Raw genomic sequence first — 19,155 nt, forward strand, 5'->3', positions numbered from 1 at the left:
GAGGATTTTTTCATAGGATATTCTGTATTATTGCATATTCTACAAAAGATGCCTAATAAATGATGTTGTGAGCAAGTGATAGTACCGTCATACAAAAATGTGATAGTGTACAATTTTTGGGTGCAATGATGGTGTAAATTTCCCTCTCAAAAAGTAACATCATATTTTTATTTTTACTCTAACTTAACTCCTCCTTTAAATTATATTCCATCTCATTTTCACTATCACCACCGACGAGCACCACTGACTAACACAAAATTCCAACGAGAAATTTTTTTTAATAAATTTTATGGGACAAACTTTTGGCCTGGACGTTGTGTTCATAGAGCACAACTTTTGGCCTGGACATTTCATCTAAGGACGGAACATCTAGACTGGACGTTGCGTCCATGGATGCAACGTCCAGGCTAGTCGACACAATGTTCAGGCCACAAGTTGTGCCCCATAAGATCAACATGTAGGTTATATGTTAGCTTCATGGAATTCGTTAAAAATAAAATCTACTTTATTGGAAAAAAAATTATGTCGTCCACAGATTAGAGGTAGCGATTGATGGTCAGTAATTTTAGGTGGGAATAGAGAGAGTTGTAAAAACAGTTAAAAATATAATAGTACATTTACAATTTTACATGATAGTTGAGGTAATTTTAAGTAATCTCATAAAGATGAATAGAAGTTCATTTTCCAACATCTCCATGGGTTTTATAGTTTTATCTCTTCCTCAACTGCCAAAACCGTAACCAGTAACTTTCTTCCTCTATCTGCTATCTCCTCCACCACCACGTAACACCGTAACTGTACCTGTAACCTATGTCACTTGATGTTTAAACTATATCTATAGCTTAAACCCTTATCTTCCTCTCTGCAAAGTTGGATTTTTTTTCTGTGAATTCCCTCTAATGGTTGTAAAAATTGGTTGATAAAATAGTGAGCTTTTAGTACAAATGTCTCTGAAACTCATACCTTTTAGCAAGACTTGTGTTTTAAGACCACCAAATTTCAGAATTTCCAACAATAATTTATGTTCAAATATGCTTGGCTTGAGGTACCCACCACAAACAAAAAACCCTATATTGGAATCTGTTCATATTTCCAGCAATTGCAGCTCAAGATATGTAATTGTGAGTTTTAAATTTCTATCAAAGCTATTTTTTATTATATTTTTTGAGGAAATTTGTAATGATTTCTTGTTGGATTTTCATTATTTGGCAGGTTTGTGGGTTGAAAGGTCCAAGACCCAGATATCCTAGAGTATGGAAGACACACAAGAGAATTGGGACAATATCCAAATCCAGAAAGCTTGTTGATTGTGTAAGGTTACCTTTCTTTTCTTAAATACTTCTATTTGATTTGTTATGGCTTTTGTGTACCTGGAAGCAACCAAATTTGTTTTTTTTTTTTTGGGAATTTCCCATGTTGTAGGAAGAAGCTATTGTTGATTCATATTTCAGTTTTAACTTTAGCATTCTCTGAGCTATATTATGGCTAATGTTGAGGAGATAATTTGGTGAAATTCATTTTCTTAAGAATAGATGACAGTCTCAGTTCCTTGTGCTGGGATAGTATCAATTTTTACGGTGTCGTAGTATTTTGTAATCAACCTTATGTAAAGGATGGAAGCAATGAGGAGTTAGAAAGTGTGTTTATATGTATGTGATTGAGGAAGGATGGTAAGTAATTAGATGGAACAGAGGAAGAGTGTTTGGGGGTTTGATCCAACTTTTAAGCAGATAATGTCTTTCCTGTGCAGCTGCGCGGCTGTGCTTGATATTATACGTATATGTGAAGTGCGCACTGCACAAATGTTGATGCATTTTCTATGTGGGGTGTAACTGAAATACCCTTTATGGAATTTTGGGGTGAGGTTATACTTGTATCTGAAGCTCGATCCTTGTGAACTTCGAATGTTTTAGAGACTCTTTGAGCTTTTGTTTGATGGTTTTGTTTCTCATGAAAGAGCTTAACTGCCGTTTGGTAACAGCCTAACAGGTAATATAAATACTGGCTAAGGTGATGAGTTTATATGTAATTTTGTAAAGAAAGTGTTATGCTAGTGCCCTTATTAATGGAACATCATCCCCAAACATCTGCTTTTCTTCATGGATAATGATTACCAATCAGTCATGCCTCTACAATTGTAATGGATGGTAATGAAAACTTTATTAAAAAAAAAAAGAGGTATTTCTGATATATGAAAGCCAAGTTTTCGTGAGGAATTGTGCGAGTACTGTTAGATACACTACTAATGATCTTATCTTGCTCTTCTGGAAGACATAGGAAAGGCTCTTTAGCTGCACTGCACCTTCCCGCTGTTTGCTAAATTTCCTTCCTTTTGCTGCTTTGAAGTAATAATTCAAATGCTGAACATTGCAGATAAAGGGATTGTCAAATGTTAAAGAAGAAGTATACGGGGCTCTTGACGCATTCATTGCATGGGATTTAGAATTTCCTCTAATCACAGTAAAGAAAGCATTGAAGGTCTTAGAAATTGAAAAGGAATGGAAGAGAGTGATTCAGGTAGTAAGAAGTGCTGAAAAATTATTTCAATATATGAATGAGGATTTTTTTAGCAAGTTAAATAACTTTTGGGTGCAGGTGACAAAATGGATGTTAAGCAAAGGTCAAGGAAGGACAATGGGAAGTTATTATACATTAATGAATGCGTTAGCAGCGGAGGATAGACTTGAGGAGGCTGAAGAGCTCTGGACGAAATTATTTTCGGAGAATCTGGAAGCCACACCTCGCATGTTCTTTGACAAGATGATTAGTATTTACTACAGCAGAGAGATGCATGAAAAGATGTTTGATGTGCGTCCTATCCTACCTTCTATGAACTATCATTTCCATTATTTGATTGCACTTTTGCGTTAAGATGCCTAATGTTCTTCAGCAAACAAGGTGGAATTTGCTCTTGTTTCCATCTGACTCTCCTTTTTCATCAAACTCTTAAATGACGTTTTTCTCTATATTAATAATTTTATTGCTTGTTCAGCATGATATCTTACAAAGGTAACAGGAATTTGCTATCATGATATTTTTTGGGTTGTGTATATGGTATTGAATGTACTCTTAGAAAAAAGGTAGACCATCTAAACACAAACTATCTAGACCAAACATGGTTGTAGCTATGACTTGCTCATTTAACTAACGAACTGAGGTTATCTATTAAAGTATCTGGGATTTGCTTAGCTTCCAATTATCTTTTGGTTTCTTACGTCATTCAGGATTACAATTCTATTGCATGTCTAATTTTTGTTGAGTGGCTGATGTATGAAGTCAGTGTATAATAGGCTTGCCAGTTACTTGTGTCCAGAGAAATGGTGAAACTATGTTTCTTCTTTCACTATGTTTAGATATTCAATTTACAGGAAATGAACTTGATACACACTCTTGTTTGAAGTGCACATGTCCTTGGTTCCAGTTTTGTCTAAATCCCTTGCATCCTTCGTATGATTGTTGTTCTTTGTAGGTTTTTGCCGACATGGAAGAGTTGGGTATTCGGCCAACCACTTCAATTGTTTCGAAGGTTGGAGATGTTTTAAGAAAGCTTGGGATGATGGACAAGTATGAAAAGTTAAACCAAAAATATCCACCACCCAAGTGGGAATTTCGGTACATCAAGGGAAAGCGCGTCAAAGTCCAAACTAAGCAGCCCGATGAACTTCCTGATGAAAATATCATTGAAGAGTTTGATGAAAAAGGAGAATCAGATGGCACTGGCATAGATGCTTGTGACGAGGAACATTGACACATTGTGAACAACAAATTACTCAATGATGAGAGGACGACTGTATTGGGTTAAGCGTGAGAGGTTACTTAATGGAAGATATTGTGGCTGACTGATGCACATATAGAACAAAACCCCTCAACATGGTATATTATGCAATGTGGTTTTGCTTCCCCATGACTTTTTTTCTGTCGTTTCATACTTCATAGTGCCAAAAAACTACAATCGTAAAAATGATTGCAGTTTTACACCAATTGCTTCTTTTGGTTGTGTAACTTTTCTAGAAAATCCCTTCTATACAGACTATACTTGATAAAGGAATTGCATTTCACGGAACTCCACCATAAATAACATGGGCATTATATCATGCTTGACTTTATCATTGCAGTGTCATGTTTATTTACCTTTTATTAAAATATCTGAATCGTCAATCATTGAGCTCGTTTTGACCATTAATAAAATTGGTGAGTAATTAAATTGATAATTTCTAATGTAAATCTATTTCAACATATACTCCAGAATTAGCCAAGAAAAAAGAGTAGGTCATGATCGAAATCAAAACCTAATTTCTATGTTCAAGATACTCCATATTAACACAGATCTCACGGTTTCCCCAAAGAAATACGCATATAAAGATTTTGGAAGACCTGGCAAATATGACATGCAGTCCATAAAAATTTAAAACTATAAATGGTCTGTATCAAAATTGTATTTAGTTTGTTTTCACATTGCACTAGAAGGAAAGCCTCTACTTGAGAGTATTATTCTAGTTAACAAGTATGAAAATCGTGTTTCTACTCATCCTCAGAATCCGAGCCTTCAGAGCTTGACTGTTTACTCTTCTTACGACGATCACCATTTGCGGTGGTTCCCTTCTTTTTATCCTGCTCATCTTGCTCGTCCTCACTGTACTCACTCTCATAATCATCATATTCTTCTTCTTCAATTTCTTCTTCTTCCTCAACACCATCCTCCAATAAAGGCCCCTCTTCTACAATGGCACCACCCCTAGTGCCAGCCCTCGTTCTTTTCAGAACCTTCACCTTTAAGCTTGACTTGGTGTCGCATCCAATCCAAGTGTCACACAAGCAGTAACATGTTAAACTGTAGTTCCCCTCTGCCGAGGCCTGAAATTTCCCCATCACCAGCCGGGACCCTCCCTTCACTTTCTCAACAGCTTCCTTAACTGCTATACTGGTTTCTTTTGCACTGGCCCCTGAAACTTCCATCATTTCCTCAATTGCCTTGGAAGCAGTTGTTAGAGCTGTAGCTTCATCCATGAAGTTGATCTTTTGGGAGAACCAAACATTATTAGAGTTCTGGTCAGCAAGGAGAAACCAAAAGTTTTCATCTTTGTGATTTGGGTAGTAAGGTGCATGGGGAAGCGCACCAATCAAGCCATTAGGGCGTTGAAGTTTAACCCAAGCCTGAACTGTCACAATGTCACCCTCCTGTACACCCTCTTCGCCTTCTGTTTCACATTTGATCTCCATGGATAGGGAAGGCATCATTTCAAGTACCCTCTCCACATCCTCTATTTCAGCAGCAGAAAATCCAGCTGCTTGCGAAAGCAGCTCTGCACGCTCTTGTAGAGTCATTTCTCGGAGTTCCTCAAAGGTCCGGACTTTCTGTAGTTATGATCAAGTAAAAACATGGATCAGGTCTACATACATGATACGACAGCAGCAGCAACTCCAATAAGCTTACAGAAAACGAAGACAAGATGGATTAGCCATTTATGTATGTATTTCCCGCATTAGCTCAGTATATTTTTAATACAAACACAAGGCTTTGTTGGGAATCTAATGATTACTGTGATCTGGACTCCCAATACTCCCATCCACATAACAAAAGACAAATATTCTACAACTCCTGCTTTTTTTCCGACAACCAACTCCTGCTACTAATGCCCTGTGCACTTCAATTTCGAAAAATAATATTCAGTAATTGAAATTTTAATCAGCAAAAAACCAATTTTATAGAATCAAAAATGCTGCATAGGAGAAGACATTAGAGATTTAGCAAATATCAGTTGTAATCAGTAAAAATCAGTTTTAATAAGCAAAAATCATTAATCAGTAGATATACGTCTTGATCAGTAAATATAAATCAATCTTTAACACAGTTATGTGGATTCTCTACACTGGAGTCAGGTTATAACTTGTGTCCAACTAGTCTCCATGCAGCCAGTGCTCACACTAGATCTATCATACATCAACAGGCTAGGTTACTCGGACTCTTCAATTTATTTCAAGCACACTTGTCGGGAACTTGACACTCCACATGGGTATGAACACATCAACACAACCTTTTGGGCCAAAATCATGGAGATTTTTTATTAAAAAAAAACCAAGCTGGACACTTGAGCATGTACCCATGTCCAGCTCAAGTACCCGAGTCGGGAGTAACATAGCTAGTAAACCTTGGAAGTTGTCGTAGCTGCAATAAAACGATGACAAAGACATGCATGATAAAGATCTGAACTTTATGCACAAACCTTGCGTGCAATCTTTTTGGTAACAGCCTCGCTAAAATGTGGCAGTTGTAAGAATGGTGCAATGCCTTCCGCTGACCCTCCTCCAGCTTTCTTAGCACTGAGGGGAACAGCCTGCACAAAGTTGACCATGGATAAAGTAAATCCAGCATACTTTTAACACCATGAAGGAAAACGGGAGATAGAACAGGAAGTTACAAGGGAACAACACATAACAAGCTGGAAGCTACAGAAATACATCAAACATTTAATAGGTGACAGAACATGGTGCAGAAGGAGGATTTAGGCTCTAAACGAAGCCAAATCAACTACGACGCTTAAGATTCAAAAATTGGCTGAAAAACAAGTGACAACAAATCTTCAACTACACAACCTGCATTCTTTTTATTGGCAACATTTTGACTTACGCAATTGCCAAGGCACGACTTTGACCATCTATAATTTTAATTATTTATCAGTAGATATTATGAAAAGTTGATGATTTAACATTGAGATTAATTCAACATATTAGTAAAAAAAAACGGGTTAAGACTCAAGGTTAGTACTATCTCCATCCCAAAATAGTATCAACCAACGGTGCGAAACCAATGATGGAACGTGGTATGGGAACGGGTACGCCGAACACAACCTCTAAAGTAAACCAGATGGACTCCTAGACCAAGTACCACGACCCACGTACCAAGCCACGTTCCCGGTATCTGTGGTATCCACACTTTCCTTTTTTATTTGTCCTAAATTAGTTTGAACACTTCTAGTTTTAGCATGATTCCACTATTGTTATGTTAGTTTTCTCTGACTCAATCGGCCCCCACTATATCTTTATCAATTAAAAAAATATAGACCTTTCACCCCCTTTAAACAAAAAAATAACCCACCAACTCCTATCACATCAACTTTTTAATAAATTAACATTTGATAACTACTCCGTCTGTCTCATTTTATAGTTCCCCTTCTACTTTGGACACGAAAATTGAGAAAACAATGATTATTATATACTTGCATGGGGAGTTGTTGTTCTTTTTGGAATTATTGTCATAAAAAAATGAAAAAGAATGAGAATATTAAATGGGTAGGCATGTGAAAAGAGGAGAGAGAGAGTAAAAATGATTTTTGTTAAACCCAACCAGTGAGAGTTAAGGAACATTAAATGAGGGTGTCAAAAACCCATGTGAAAAGGTGGAGAGAGAGAGAGTAAAAAGTGATGTTCAAAAATGAAAATAAGAGAAATGGAAACAACATTTTGGGACACCCAAAATGGGATACAGGCACTATAAAATGGGACGGAGGGAGTATATTACAACTTACCGAATTACACTACGTGTCCCAACAAGTGTTCACATCTTTGTGACAGATAGAATATGAATAGTGCCAAAAAAATCAGAGGTAGTAGGTTTTAAAAAAATTGCAATAGACAAAAGTTACTATTATGCATTTTTTCGCTCTTGATTAATTCATTAAAATAACATCTACCCACCATCATAGCCACCATGCCATCACACTCTGGAACCCAAAAACTTTACTCACCAGCCATCTACCTCATTGTCACCATTCTTTGCATATACCTGAATATTATATCAATGATTCGACCTAAGTCACCTAACCCAAACTTCAAAAGATACAATGACAAAAAATGTTCTTAGCTAAAATTCGACTGCCGAACCCTGATGACCCTACCTGCTTCCACGCCGACGGCTAAATTTTCCAATCTTAGCTCCTTTCCAATATCTGGTGCTGCTTTGCTAATCTTTGTCTTCCATCAATTCTGATATCAAAGCTCCAGGGCATATCCAAGAACATTGAAACAGAGAAGATGAGTTAAGGGGAAGGAGAGAGGGAGGAGGAAGTGTATGGACCTGACGTGAAAATTGGAAGGAGGAAAGAACAGATTGGTCTCCTTTCCACTGCATCAGCCACATGGCTTCCTAAATAACTCTGAGAAAAATATGAAATATGAACCTACACTTATTTACTAGAAACTTTTGTAATAAAGAATGAAGACTCCCTTTTTCTTTCTTAATTTTTTTCTTATGTCAATAAATAAAAATAAGAAATAATAATTTTGTTTGTGATTTTAGTAAAGTTTCAAGTAAAAGTTCTATCAAAAAAATAATGAATGTGATGGAATATTCCATTTTTTGTACGAGGACTACTCGTATTCACATTCACACTTTTCTTGGAAAAAAAAGAAAATGAAAAGGGATTTTTGAACTTAACCGCAACGACGAAATGAAAAGAGAAAGTGCCTCGGGCCTCTCTTTTTAAAACAAAAATGAAAAAAAGAAAGCCGGAATCGGAATACGCTTTGCTTGGCATTGGGCTTCGTTGCTTTCCTGATCTTGGATTGAACCTAAACCAGCCTAAAATCCCGGGAAAACGCGAACTTTTTGGAATCTCGATAGAGAACGAAGAGGGGGCGAGCCGAAAGGCCCAGCTCTGACTTATTTGATGCTGAAAATCCGATCTGCAGAAGCAGGCGATTCGCCAAGCTAAAGCTGCCAGGCCCAGTCGATCTTGATTTGTTTTCCTCTGCCTTTCAAGTAGGAAGGTGTGCCTTCCACTACCAAGAGCATGCTTCAGAAATTGTGACCACATCTTGAGTATCTATGGATGCTGGGCTAACAAGGGAATTTTAAGAGTTTACCCCTCTGGCTTTAAAAAAGGAACAAAACAAGGGATAAAGAGAATGGCTTACTAGGGGAATGTCAATGTATATATCATTGAAGCTGGATGTCAATCTGAGTATTCTAGATCTTAGTTAATTATGCAGACCATCACTAAAACACAAGTCAACAAAGGCCTAGCTTATAAAAAGGAGGCAAACAAGAAACAAACTTGGTCATGACAGAAGCTGAACTTCTAAGTCTAATACTATGTAGAAGTAACCTGGATCCAGTTGTTCACTTCGGGGACGTAAAACTTCCTTCACAAAAACTACCAGTAGCACAAAATTTAAACTACGATAAATTAGGTGTGGATAAACTAGTATAGCATGAAATTGACACATATGAAAGGTTAAAGGACAGCACCTGAATGACACACTGCGAAAGCTCCACAACCCCAATTGCAGGCCTAAGCCACCCATGACCCTGAGCCGTGCGTGGTATCAGAGCCATCTGCATGAGAATGTGAAATGTTAAGGACACAACTGACAACATCTAGAGATAAGTGTCAAATTACACCCACAAAGAAAGCCTTAAGCAAACAGATGTATCAATCATGAGAAAAGCAAATAAGATTGTAAGATAAAACATCACAAATTTGAAACCTAAGCCAACAATAGATGATTTCCATAGTTAAATCTGTAAAGTAGCTTTATAAGATCTTTTTTTGGAAGGGGCGCCCAGAGTAGAAGTTATTTTAAATTAATCCAAAATTGGGATTGACTAAATAAGAAGCTGAAATAACTTCTCTAAACCAATAAGTGTTTATTGGAATGCGGACTCAATTACCAATGTACCCCCAAAAAGTTAAAAGAGACAGTATCAAGATGGTAGAATACTGTCATTTGAAATCAGATATATTTACGTCATTAACTTAACAAGAATTCCAAACCGAAGCTGAATGAGACCATTCAAAAATCCTCTTACTTCTTATCTTCAATGAGAATTACCTATGTCCTTCAACCATGAAGTGAAATATTTCATGCATCAAAATATCCCACCAAAAGAAGCAACCATAACATCGTCATTTAAAAAACAAACTACCAACAGAACTCCATAAGAGCAACTTCAAGTTTCACGACACAAATGTTTGTTGCAGAACTAGAAAAGCTCTTACAATATGGCGCGTTGGCGACTTAAAATAAAATATTCAAAGAAGGAAAAACGAGACAAATGCAGGTGGTCCTCCTATCCTATTCCAAATTTGAAAGGTTATGACCAGTATTAATTGATATCCTTCTAAAGTTAATAGACAACAATATGCAAATTTGTACAAGCAGCAGTAATCAAAATCATACATGGTTCAGAAGTATGTAGACTATTAATAGTTTAATACACTAATAATTAGGTGACAGTGGTCAAAAACAACAATTTCTGGCATGCAGTTGTAAAATTCAATTGTTTAGAACATATAAAGTTACCTTCATCAACTCCTCAAGTAGGCGGGGTGCAAGTTCCAGGACACGTTTTAGATCACCATTTAGCGTTGGAGGTAGGTCCATTGTTTCCCGAGTTAGATGGGCTTGAATTAACAATTGTGTCTAGTAAAACAGAAATTGGACACATAAGTAGTCAAATTTAGAATTCTTTAATTTTACACCCAGTAATCTGTAAAATAGCTTCCCACCTTTACTAGTGGGGGATGCTGCTTCAAAAATTTAGCTTGCTCTTGTTTGATGTTTTTGCTGTCCAGATTTAATTCACTCCTGACTAACAGCAACAGTTTATGAAGTGGTTCATCATCAACCCTTCTAACTGGAATTTCCATGTATTCAGCCGCCTTAATAAATACATCCAAAACTTTGCTGGAATATAACACAACATAATCAAATCAAACATGACATAAAGTTCAGAAGTATACCATTAGAGACAAGAGTCAGATGGTGTGACTTCTAGTGAAGACAAAATTGGAGGCAGAAGCAGATAATTCGGGCATGACTGATGACATCCAATCAGTAGATGAAAAATAGCTCTAAGGAACCGCAACCAAAGAAGAGGCAGACCTAAGAAGACTGACAAAAAAGTGATCGGACAATCGTTTCACCCACTTAAAGTTTACTCAGAGACATGATCCTGACTCAGAATCGACAGTGCATAGGGAGGTTTCTCCTCCTCCCACATACCCTCCACCATCATTCCCTTCTATGAAGGATCACTTGCATCCTTGGTCAAGATAGAGAGGTCGAATGATTGCATTATCTCCTCTCACTTCCCCTTTGTTCCCCCTCCCATCTGTAAGTAGCCAAGTTCACATATCTTTAGTTTATGTACTTTTCCTAATTTTGTAACTTCCCGCCCTTCCCTTCTCCCCTCCATACTACATATGATTTCCAAACTTCTTCTCACTAGTTTACTAACACTAGTGCTACTATTGCTAATACCATATTCTCATTGATGTTCTCTTACTTTCTAGCAGATGAGTATATTACCACTCTCTCCATCCCAAAAAATTGGCCTACATTAATTAAATCTGTCTATTTCAGGATTCAGGAAAATAGTCAAAAGCAATAAAAAAGGACGACCTTTACCTGTCATATTAATGGCTCTAGAAATGTACATATGAGTTACATTCAACTTCTTTTGCTGATACTCTTACATGTTAAGGCATCAATTGTACACACAAATTATTTGGTTGCATGTGAAAGCAAGGGACACTTAAAACATCCTTAAAAGGTACAATGAGCAAACTTTACAAGCGCAAGCAGAGAGTTTGCTTTTTAGAAAATTTTCAGTAGCAACTAGAGGTGTGAGAGTGCGCGTCTATACTCTATACATCAGTTAAAAAAATTCAGTAGCAACTAACACAACGTGAGAGTGTGTATACATCAGTAAGAGCATCGAATTTCTTCGAATTCAACAAAACTATATAGGCATAAGCCAAACTCATGTGAATGTAAAGCGCTAATTGGTCATAGAAGTAAATGTTAAAGATATTCAGCTGGGTGATACCACATTAAAGCCAGACCTTCACATCAATATATCATGTAATACTCAGAAGCACAGGTGGTACAAGCTCAAATATCTAAATTTCCAACTCCTGCTGAGTGCTACACAACAAGCACTTGGATGACAATAAAAGCCTTGGGCATGAAAAGTACCTTGGGGCCAGGGATGGTTTCATCAAGTGATAATAAGCCAAAAGTGTCTGATGCATGACATAGTTCCCTGTGTACTTGGACGACCTTGAGAGGTAGATAACAGCTATGACCAATGGCAACAGGATACAGACTCCAACAATCCAAAGCAACATTATCCCGCCAGAGGCACCTTCAATATTTAGTAGAAACTGGGGGAGAGCTATTCCCATTTGAAATCCCTGCAGACATCCAAGACTACTGTCGTAAGGTGTTCACTAAATCTCTCGCTGCGAAAGACATGCACAAGCAAAAACGAGGAAGAGAAGGACTACCACAGACAGTAGATTTTTCAACAGGATCAGAACTCATACCTGCCTCCCATCTGGATGACCATATTTTTCATAATTTTCACGGGAAACAGGATCAGTCAAAGCTTGGTAAGCTTTTGAGATATACTCAACAAAGTACTTGTTTGCCTCTGCAGAAACAAAGACATACCCCGTCATTAGGAAGAAGTAGGCATATAATGAATGAAAAAAGGTAAAAAGACATCCACATAAACAGCATCTACCGGGATCTGGATTTTTATCAGGATGGTACTGGATTGAAAGTCTCCTATAAGCTTTTTTAATTTCTGAATCAGAAGCTCCAGGTTCCAAACCAAGAATATTGAATGGCTCAAAAACTTGAACCTGAAGATCAAACAAGTGACAATAAAGTCAATGGGAAATTTTGTTGCCATTGCATTTCAGCAAAATAAAAAGTTTAGCACCAATCACATGTTGAAAGTTATAAAGACATTATAGTTATAGAGCAGATAAAACCAAGCAAAAACCACTTTCTATTGGCAGAAAACATCAACAGATTTCTATTGCAAAACCTACGTACCTCTGCGCTCATATTTTTAATGTAATAAACCAGGAAGGCCATAATGACCCACAACAACACAAGCGTCAAGTTACTACAAGTGGAGAAGTTTGAGATCTGCACATCATCAACAAAATTAAGGATACAAAAGATAGGCAATGATGCAATTCAAAGCAAAATAAACATATCACGAAAAAGAATGAATAAGAATGTATAGCAGATGACACAATGATCACAAACCCTTTTGAACAATGATTTGTGATATTTTCCAGATCGGGAGCATACAGCACATTGACAATGTAAGCTTTTCGCCTTCTTCTTGGCAGCATTACATAATTTTACAATGGTATAAGGCACTAAAGGCAGTGCCATCATAGTCAAAATAAAGATAGGAAACAGTGAACTATTCTCTTCTGAAGCTGCCATCTCTTCTTGATATGAAGGAGCTTATATGAAACCCTTATCCTGAAAAAATGATTGCAAGATCCAAATCTGTCAGAATCATGCAGTTCAACTGAAGCACTTTAAAGAAATCTCAGTAGACACTAATAAATGGACACAGAAAAAGAGTATAAATATAGATACTTCCTTCTTTTCTTTTTAATTTATTCACTTCACTTTGGGGGAGAACCAAGGAAGAAGTCCAAAAGTGAGCGAGAGAGAAAGACTGAAAAAATGGAGAAGAAAACTAAAAAGTAGAGAGAGAGATGTTATAACTTATGATAGTATGTCATATAAAAAGTGGACCACATGGGTTGAAAAAGAGGAACAAATAGATGGGACATGTTACCAAGAGTAGAAAAAGCACAATGTGTAAATTAAAAAGAAATGGACCAAAAAGGAAAGTGTGTTAGATTAAATAAAACGGAAGGCTGCTACTTCAATTGTTTCTTTTGCACATCAATGTGCTATGACATGAAAACATAACAGATTGGGGAGTTCATCATGTTAGCTCATACATAGAGCATCACTAAGGAACATTACGGGAGCCCCATCGTACTATGGACCAAAAGACCAGGGCCGCCATGCAATTAGGAAAAGTTTACCTAAGAACTCCATTCAAGTATATAGTGATACTAGTTATCATGGAGATGGAAACTTAAGTAAGAGCAGAAGATATTGACACAAGATCATGTGAAGAACGGAGGTTAAATCCCTGTTTCTAACAGCTGAAGCTAATATGATCCTCGTTTCATTATGGCCAACAAATGACATGGATGAATACGTTTAAAGTGACAGGAGATCTTTAGCTCCCAGCTCCAATATCTATATTGCCTTCATTAGCTCACTAGCAAATTACCCTTTTCCTCAATAATGACTCCGGCATTAAGCACACTAAAAGCAACTTCCAGAGATCAATACTAAAATTCATTTTCCTGGAGAATGCTTCCACCTAATCGAACACCGCATCAAACTTTTACCAACATCATCACTAACTTCTGTGGTCAATATCCATGACTGAGCATTCATTTAATCATTACAAAATAAAAATCACGGAATTGAAACATTCAACATCAAGAATATATCATGACCAGCTAACTATTCAAACTTGAATTTTATTTTTCCGCATGCAATTGTTGCAGCTAACTATTCAACAGTTAACCCTAGAAATTTGATTTCAACAACATTGATTTCAATCCTGGAGAAATCAATAATTCCTATAGACTGAATTATAAATCCATTATCCAAATATAATTAGATTTCAAATCCAAGATGCTACCAATACAAGTAATTAAGTTCATCATGTAAACTCAAACAATTCACGGAAGACCTACATCTAAAATGAAGAGAGATCTTCAACTTATAGCTTCGAAATGTGAATTCTAATCTAGTCAACTCACTAACAAAATAGGCCTGTTCATTGGGCCGGGTCCGGGTCGGGTCGGGTCAATGTGTTAATGGGCCGGGCCGGGTCAAGGGTGTTGACAAACGGGCTGGGTCGGGTCAGACCCATTACAATCCGACCCGGCCCGGCCCGTTTAAGTTACACCTACATTTTTTTCCATTAGACATCTCTTTAATAACGAATTATAGTGAAACCCAGTTGATAAATATCTAGAGTTACTGACTGCCATACTAAAACTGATTCAAAATTTCAACATCATCATCCATAACCATTCATATGAAAAGTAGAGTAGCAATCTATTACATAATAACATAACTTCATCATCCATTACTTTCAGAAAAATTCACTAACCATGCTGTTAAATTGTTAATACAAAAATATACAAGATTAATATGCATAAACTGATAACATTAACCCCATAACACCAAATATGCTTATCAGCAGCTTCATATATATGTAATATGCATAAACAATAACCCCTGTTAATGCTTGTAACCCATGTCATCAATTAAGATGTAGCATGTCGCATATAATAATTTGTCTAAAATTGGCAAGAAGCAAAAATTGCTTGATTTAACCAGTCATTGCAGAATTTTGATCTGTACCCTCAAGCTCCAAGTTGATGATCCATCATCAAACATCTCAGTTGCCAGCTTCTCAAATGGATAAACAGAACTCGTAACGCTACTTTTGTTCAAAATTCAGCTTATAAAATCTGCTCATACTAAATTAAAAATAGCAGAAAATGCTTAATTCATAATAGTACTAGCTCTATAATTCTATAAACCAGTAAAAAATCCACTAATCTTAAGCCACCCACAGCAGAAATCTAAATAGTTGATTTCTACTCCATAAATCCAGAAAAAATAAATACAAACTTATATCCTCTCTCGCTCATCCCGTCGCCCCTCTCGCCGGAGGTTCCCCACTGCTCGTCGGAGGTTCATCGTCAGCCGCCCAAGCTTAAGGGTTTAAGGGCATTATTTTGTTCCGAAAATTAGGTAATAAAAGCACACCCAATTTCTTAGAACAAATCAGTGATAATTACATAACATAATCGCAAATTCTACAAAATCAATAAGTTGAAATTGCTCAAATCTCAAAAAATCATACTCAAACAAATAAAAGGAGATCAAATCAAATGTCACGAATTCCACAAACAGAAAAGAGAGAATCTGAATAGTTGACAATCTAAGTCGAATTTCCCAATTTAAAGTTGAAAGTGATGGAGTTGAATAATGAAACAAATATCAATTATAAATCCACTTACTTGCGGTGTATTTCTGGATTAATTCTGAATTCTCCCTCAAATTTGCGGAAATCTGGAAGCTTTGGTAGAGTATGATCTGAGTTTTCCAGGTCGTTGAAAAGTTTGATTTGCCAGATTCGTATCCAATGAAATCCCTAATTTCGTATTGAAAATCCCAAAAATCGTCTCCTGAATCGCGAGAGAGTATTTGCAATTAAATAGAAAAAATAGAGGAAACGTTTTCTTGCAATTAAAAGGGTGGTCAGTGGACAGTGGTGTGGTGACAATTTGGGAAAGAAGGAACTAAGAAAAGTCTACAATTTAATCCTATATTTGTACATAAGTACATTACTTCCTCCGTTTCCTAAAGATCTTTCTTGTTACTGTTCCTACTACTAAGGAGGATCCACTTGTATGGGCCTTCGGGGTGTTGGGTGTTGGGTGTGGGGTAGGTGGAGTAGGTGAAGTAGGAGAGAGAAAGGGGTTAAGATAAATAAACAAATAAAAAGGAGTTAAAGTAGGAGAGAAAGAGAGTAAAATTGAATTAATAATGTAATGGTGGACCATATGATAGGGACATGAGAGGATAAAAATGGGAAAACAAATTCCAGTTAAAGAATAAAGTAAAAGAGGGAAGATCTTTTGGAAACGCACTTAAACGGAAAGAGGGAAGATCTTTAGAGCATCTCCATTCATGGGGCACCTCATTTTTTCTCTCTCCTCACCTTATTTGTCCACCTCATTTTCGACTACCTTCTCATTTTACCTTACTCAAATTTGAAACACATACCTCCACTCATCTACCTCCCCATTTATCTTCTCTCTCTTATTTCCTATACCCCACCACCTTTTCTCTCTCCTACTTTCCCCGCCACGTGTAAGCTTCTAATTTCTTCTTCATTTGGGCACCTCCCCTAAAACTTGAGCATGCTCATTAAATGGGGAGCCAACCCCACTCATGTGGAGGCCCATTTGAGGAAAGAGACTCCATATGGGGAGGGTATTTTTACCCATTGGAGGTGCTCTTAGGAAACGGAGGGAGCAGAACATTACCAAAATCCAAATACGAAAATAAACATTTTTTGTTTAAGTGGAACAAACTAAAGTTTAATTACTTAAATAGAACATATGCTTATCAAATATAGAACATATTTTCAGAAAAAATATAATATATTTTTTGGTGGGAAATAACTTTTAAAAGATCATTTTTTTAAATAGAACATTTGCTTATCGAAAATAAAATAGATTCACGGAATATAGAGCATGATCTTCTGCTGGAAAATAAGCTTAAAACGAACATTTGTTTATTGAAAATAAAACAATTTCTACGAAAATAGAACATATTTTTTTTGCTGAAAAATAGAATTTTTTGTGGGGATATACCGGGGTAATAGGGCATTTTGTGGGGATATACCTCACTAATTTTTTATTTGTGGGGATATACCAACCTAAATTTAAATTTTGTTAAAAGGTACCAAAAACACTATTTTCAACGAGAAAGTCAAAATTTTGACCTTTGACTTGCTTAATTACTCTTTGTATAGTGTGTGATATTCAATTGTTTCTATTTCATTCATTTTTCTCCAACTTTCTCATTGTCACTTTGTGCTCACTCGCGAAGTTCCTACCATGTCCAAGGCCGAAAAATTGACTTTCTCGCCGAAAATAGTGTCATTGTTACCTTTTAATAAAATTTAAATTTAGGTTTAGGTTGGTATATCCCCACAAAAAAAATTAGTGAGGTATATCCCCACAAAAAAAAATTAGTGAGGTATATCCCCACAAAATGTCCTATTACCCTGATATATCCCCGCAAAAAAAAACTCTGAAAAATATGCTTAAATGAACATTTGTTTAAATAGAACATTTACTCATCGAAAATGAAACAAATTTATTGGATACATGGTGTGCACCGTGCTCCCCATAACACAATAGAATTTTCACTTTAATCCAATTTAATCTAAGCTTGTTAGAATGGACGAAACTGAAAAAAGTTTGAATTAGATTTGGAGTCAAAATTTTAATTTCAAGTACAAATACAATGTTATAATAGTTAATAGGATTATTTAACTAGAATAAGATAAATTTTAGCCATTTCGCCAGTGATAATACAATCTTTCGACCTATGATAGGAATTTTGTTATAAAGTTTGCAATATCAAATAACAATTGAGAGTTTTTGTATCATTACGAGCGAATCGTCCAAAGTTTTTTATTCTAGTTAAATAATCCTAGTTAATACAACTATTTACTGTAACCACCTTATGCGATTGACTTCTTTCAAAACCGCCTTAGAAATACCTCTTAGAAAACAACCAGATTATTTGATTACTTTTTATTTTAGATTGCCGCCACTTTACTAATTTCGTTGGAATTCGTTGATTTTCATACAAATTTATATTTTCATAATTCCTTCAACTAATGCTAATAAATTAAAACGAAGGGAACATGTATATAAGGTGTACATCCATATAAAGTTATAAGATTATTATATGAAAAAGTCTACTGCTTTATGGTAATTAAAGTCAAATAATCTTTAATAGCAATCTTTCATCCACCCATCACACATGGTGGTGTAACTGTGTAAGCTATCAAATTCACCACCTTACCCATTAAAGGCGATTATGAGTTATAAAAGCTAACATTTGCTACAGCTAATTACAACTAATCTCTAATAGTAGTTAATATTTTTTTTTTAAAAAAGAAATTTCATTAATTGAAGACGAACAACATCTATATATAGGTATTTTTTAAAAAATAAAACATGTTTTCGCTGGAACTAAATTGAACCCGACTGACTAAAGTAGCGCAAAATCAATGTATTTGTTGAATCTTGCAACTATTAATAGAATAGTCTATCATTTTGACATAGTTTGAAGATTTTTTTATATCTAATAATATTGACTGCATACAAGCTTTTAATACTTTCATGTTGATGCTCGTGAAATACAATCAATTAGAATAGTCTCTCATACCTACAAACAAACAAACAAACAAACAAGACTTGCAGCTCCAATAAAGGAAAAAAAGATTTCCACAATAGAGACAACCTTCTTATAGTAGGGCTTGAAATACTTTAATAACGAGATACTACTTATTCAGTAAAACAAGAAAATGAACTTAACTAAAACTGAAAACAAGAGTAAAGGAGCTTACCATGGATGAGAACATCCATGACAACCTTCTCATAGCAGGGCTCAAGATACTCTCATACCAAGAGACTAGTTTGTTCAATA

General features: G+C 36.0%; 2 protein-coding genes across 2 annotated transcripts; one reads left to right on the plus strand and one right to left on the minus strand.

Annotated features, from left to right (window-relative positions):
* The first annotated feature begins 680 nt into the window (after nucleotides 1-680).
* On the plus strand, nucleotides 681-4,106 carry LOC104888357 (pentatricopeptide repeat-containing protein At4g21190). The gene is made up of 5 exons (XM_010673295.3): nucleotides 681-1,121; nucleotides 1,213-1,311; nucleotides 2,374-2,517; nucleotides 2,596-2,808; nucleotides 3,470-4,106. The coding sequence occupies exons 1-5, from the start codon at nucleotides 945-947 to the stop codon at nucleotides 3,746-3,748; spliced, it is 912 nt and encodes a 303-aa protein (XP_010671597.2). The 5' UTR covers nucleotides 681-944; the 3' UTR covers nucleotides 3,749-4,106.
* A 274-nt stretch (nucleotides 4,107-4,380) lies between these two features.
* Nucleotides 4,381-16,219, minus strand: LOC104888358 (dnaJ protein ERDJ2A). Its single transcript, XM_010673296.4, has 11 exons — nucleotides 15,942-16,219; nucleotides 13,066-13,290; nucleotides 12,847-12,942; nucleotides 12,530-12,650; nucleotides 12,330-12,436; nucleotides 11,980-12,197; nucleotides 10,509-10,686; nucleotides 10,303-10,422; nucleotides 9,248-9,334; nucleotides 6,225-6,335; nucleotides 4,381-5,355 (listed from the first exon to the last, which is right to left on the minus strand). Exons 2-11 carry the CDS (start codon nucleotides 13,249-13,251, stop codon nucleotides 4,522-4,524), a joined length of 2,058 nt encoding a protein of 685 aa, XP_010671598.1. The 5' UTR covers nucleotides 13,252-13,290; nucleotides 15,942-16,219; the 3' UTR covers nucleotides 4,381-4,521.
* Nucleotides 16,220-19,155: the final 2,936 nt, after the last annotated feature.

Source organism: Beta vulgaris, chromosome 3 (assembly GCF_026745355.1).
Source record: "Beta vulgaris subsp. vulgaris cultivar EL10 chromosome 3, EL10.2, whole genome shotgun sequence".
Taxonomy (NCBI): Eukaryota; Viridiplantae; Streptophyta; class Magnoliopsida; order Caryophyllales; family Amaranthaceae; genus Beta; species Beta vulgaris.

Bases quoted from the DNA above. Each gene is read 5' to 3' on its own strand.
- LOC104888358 (XM_010673296.4), bottom strand. From the start codon at position 13,251: ATGGCAGCTTCAGAAGAGAATAGTTCACTGTTTCCTATCTTTATTTTG. The intron at 10,687-11,979 runs GTACTTTTCATG...GTTATATTCCAG, and splicing joins AAACCATCCCTGGCCCCAAG to CAAAGTTTTGGATGTATTTA. The intron at 9,335-10,302 runs GTAACTTTATAT...ATTCTCATGCAG, and splicing joins TACTTGAGGAGTTGATGAAG to ATGGCTCTGATACCACGCAC.
- LOC104888357 (XM_010673295.3), top strand. From the start codon at position 945: ATGTCTCTGAAACTCATACCTTTTAGCAAGACTTGTGTTTTAAGACCA. The intron at 1,122-1,212 runs GTGAGTTTTAAA...ATTATTTGGCAG, and splicing joins GCAGCTCAAGATATGTAATT to GTTTGTGGGTTGAAAGGTCC. The intron at 2,518-2,595 runs GTAGTAAGAAGT...TTTTGGGTGCAG, and splicing joins AATGGAAGAGAGTGATTCAG to GTGACAAAATGGATGTTAAG.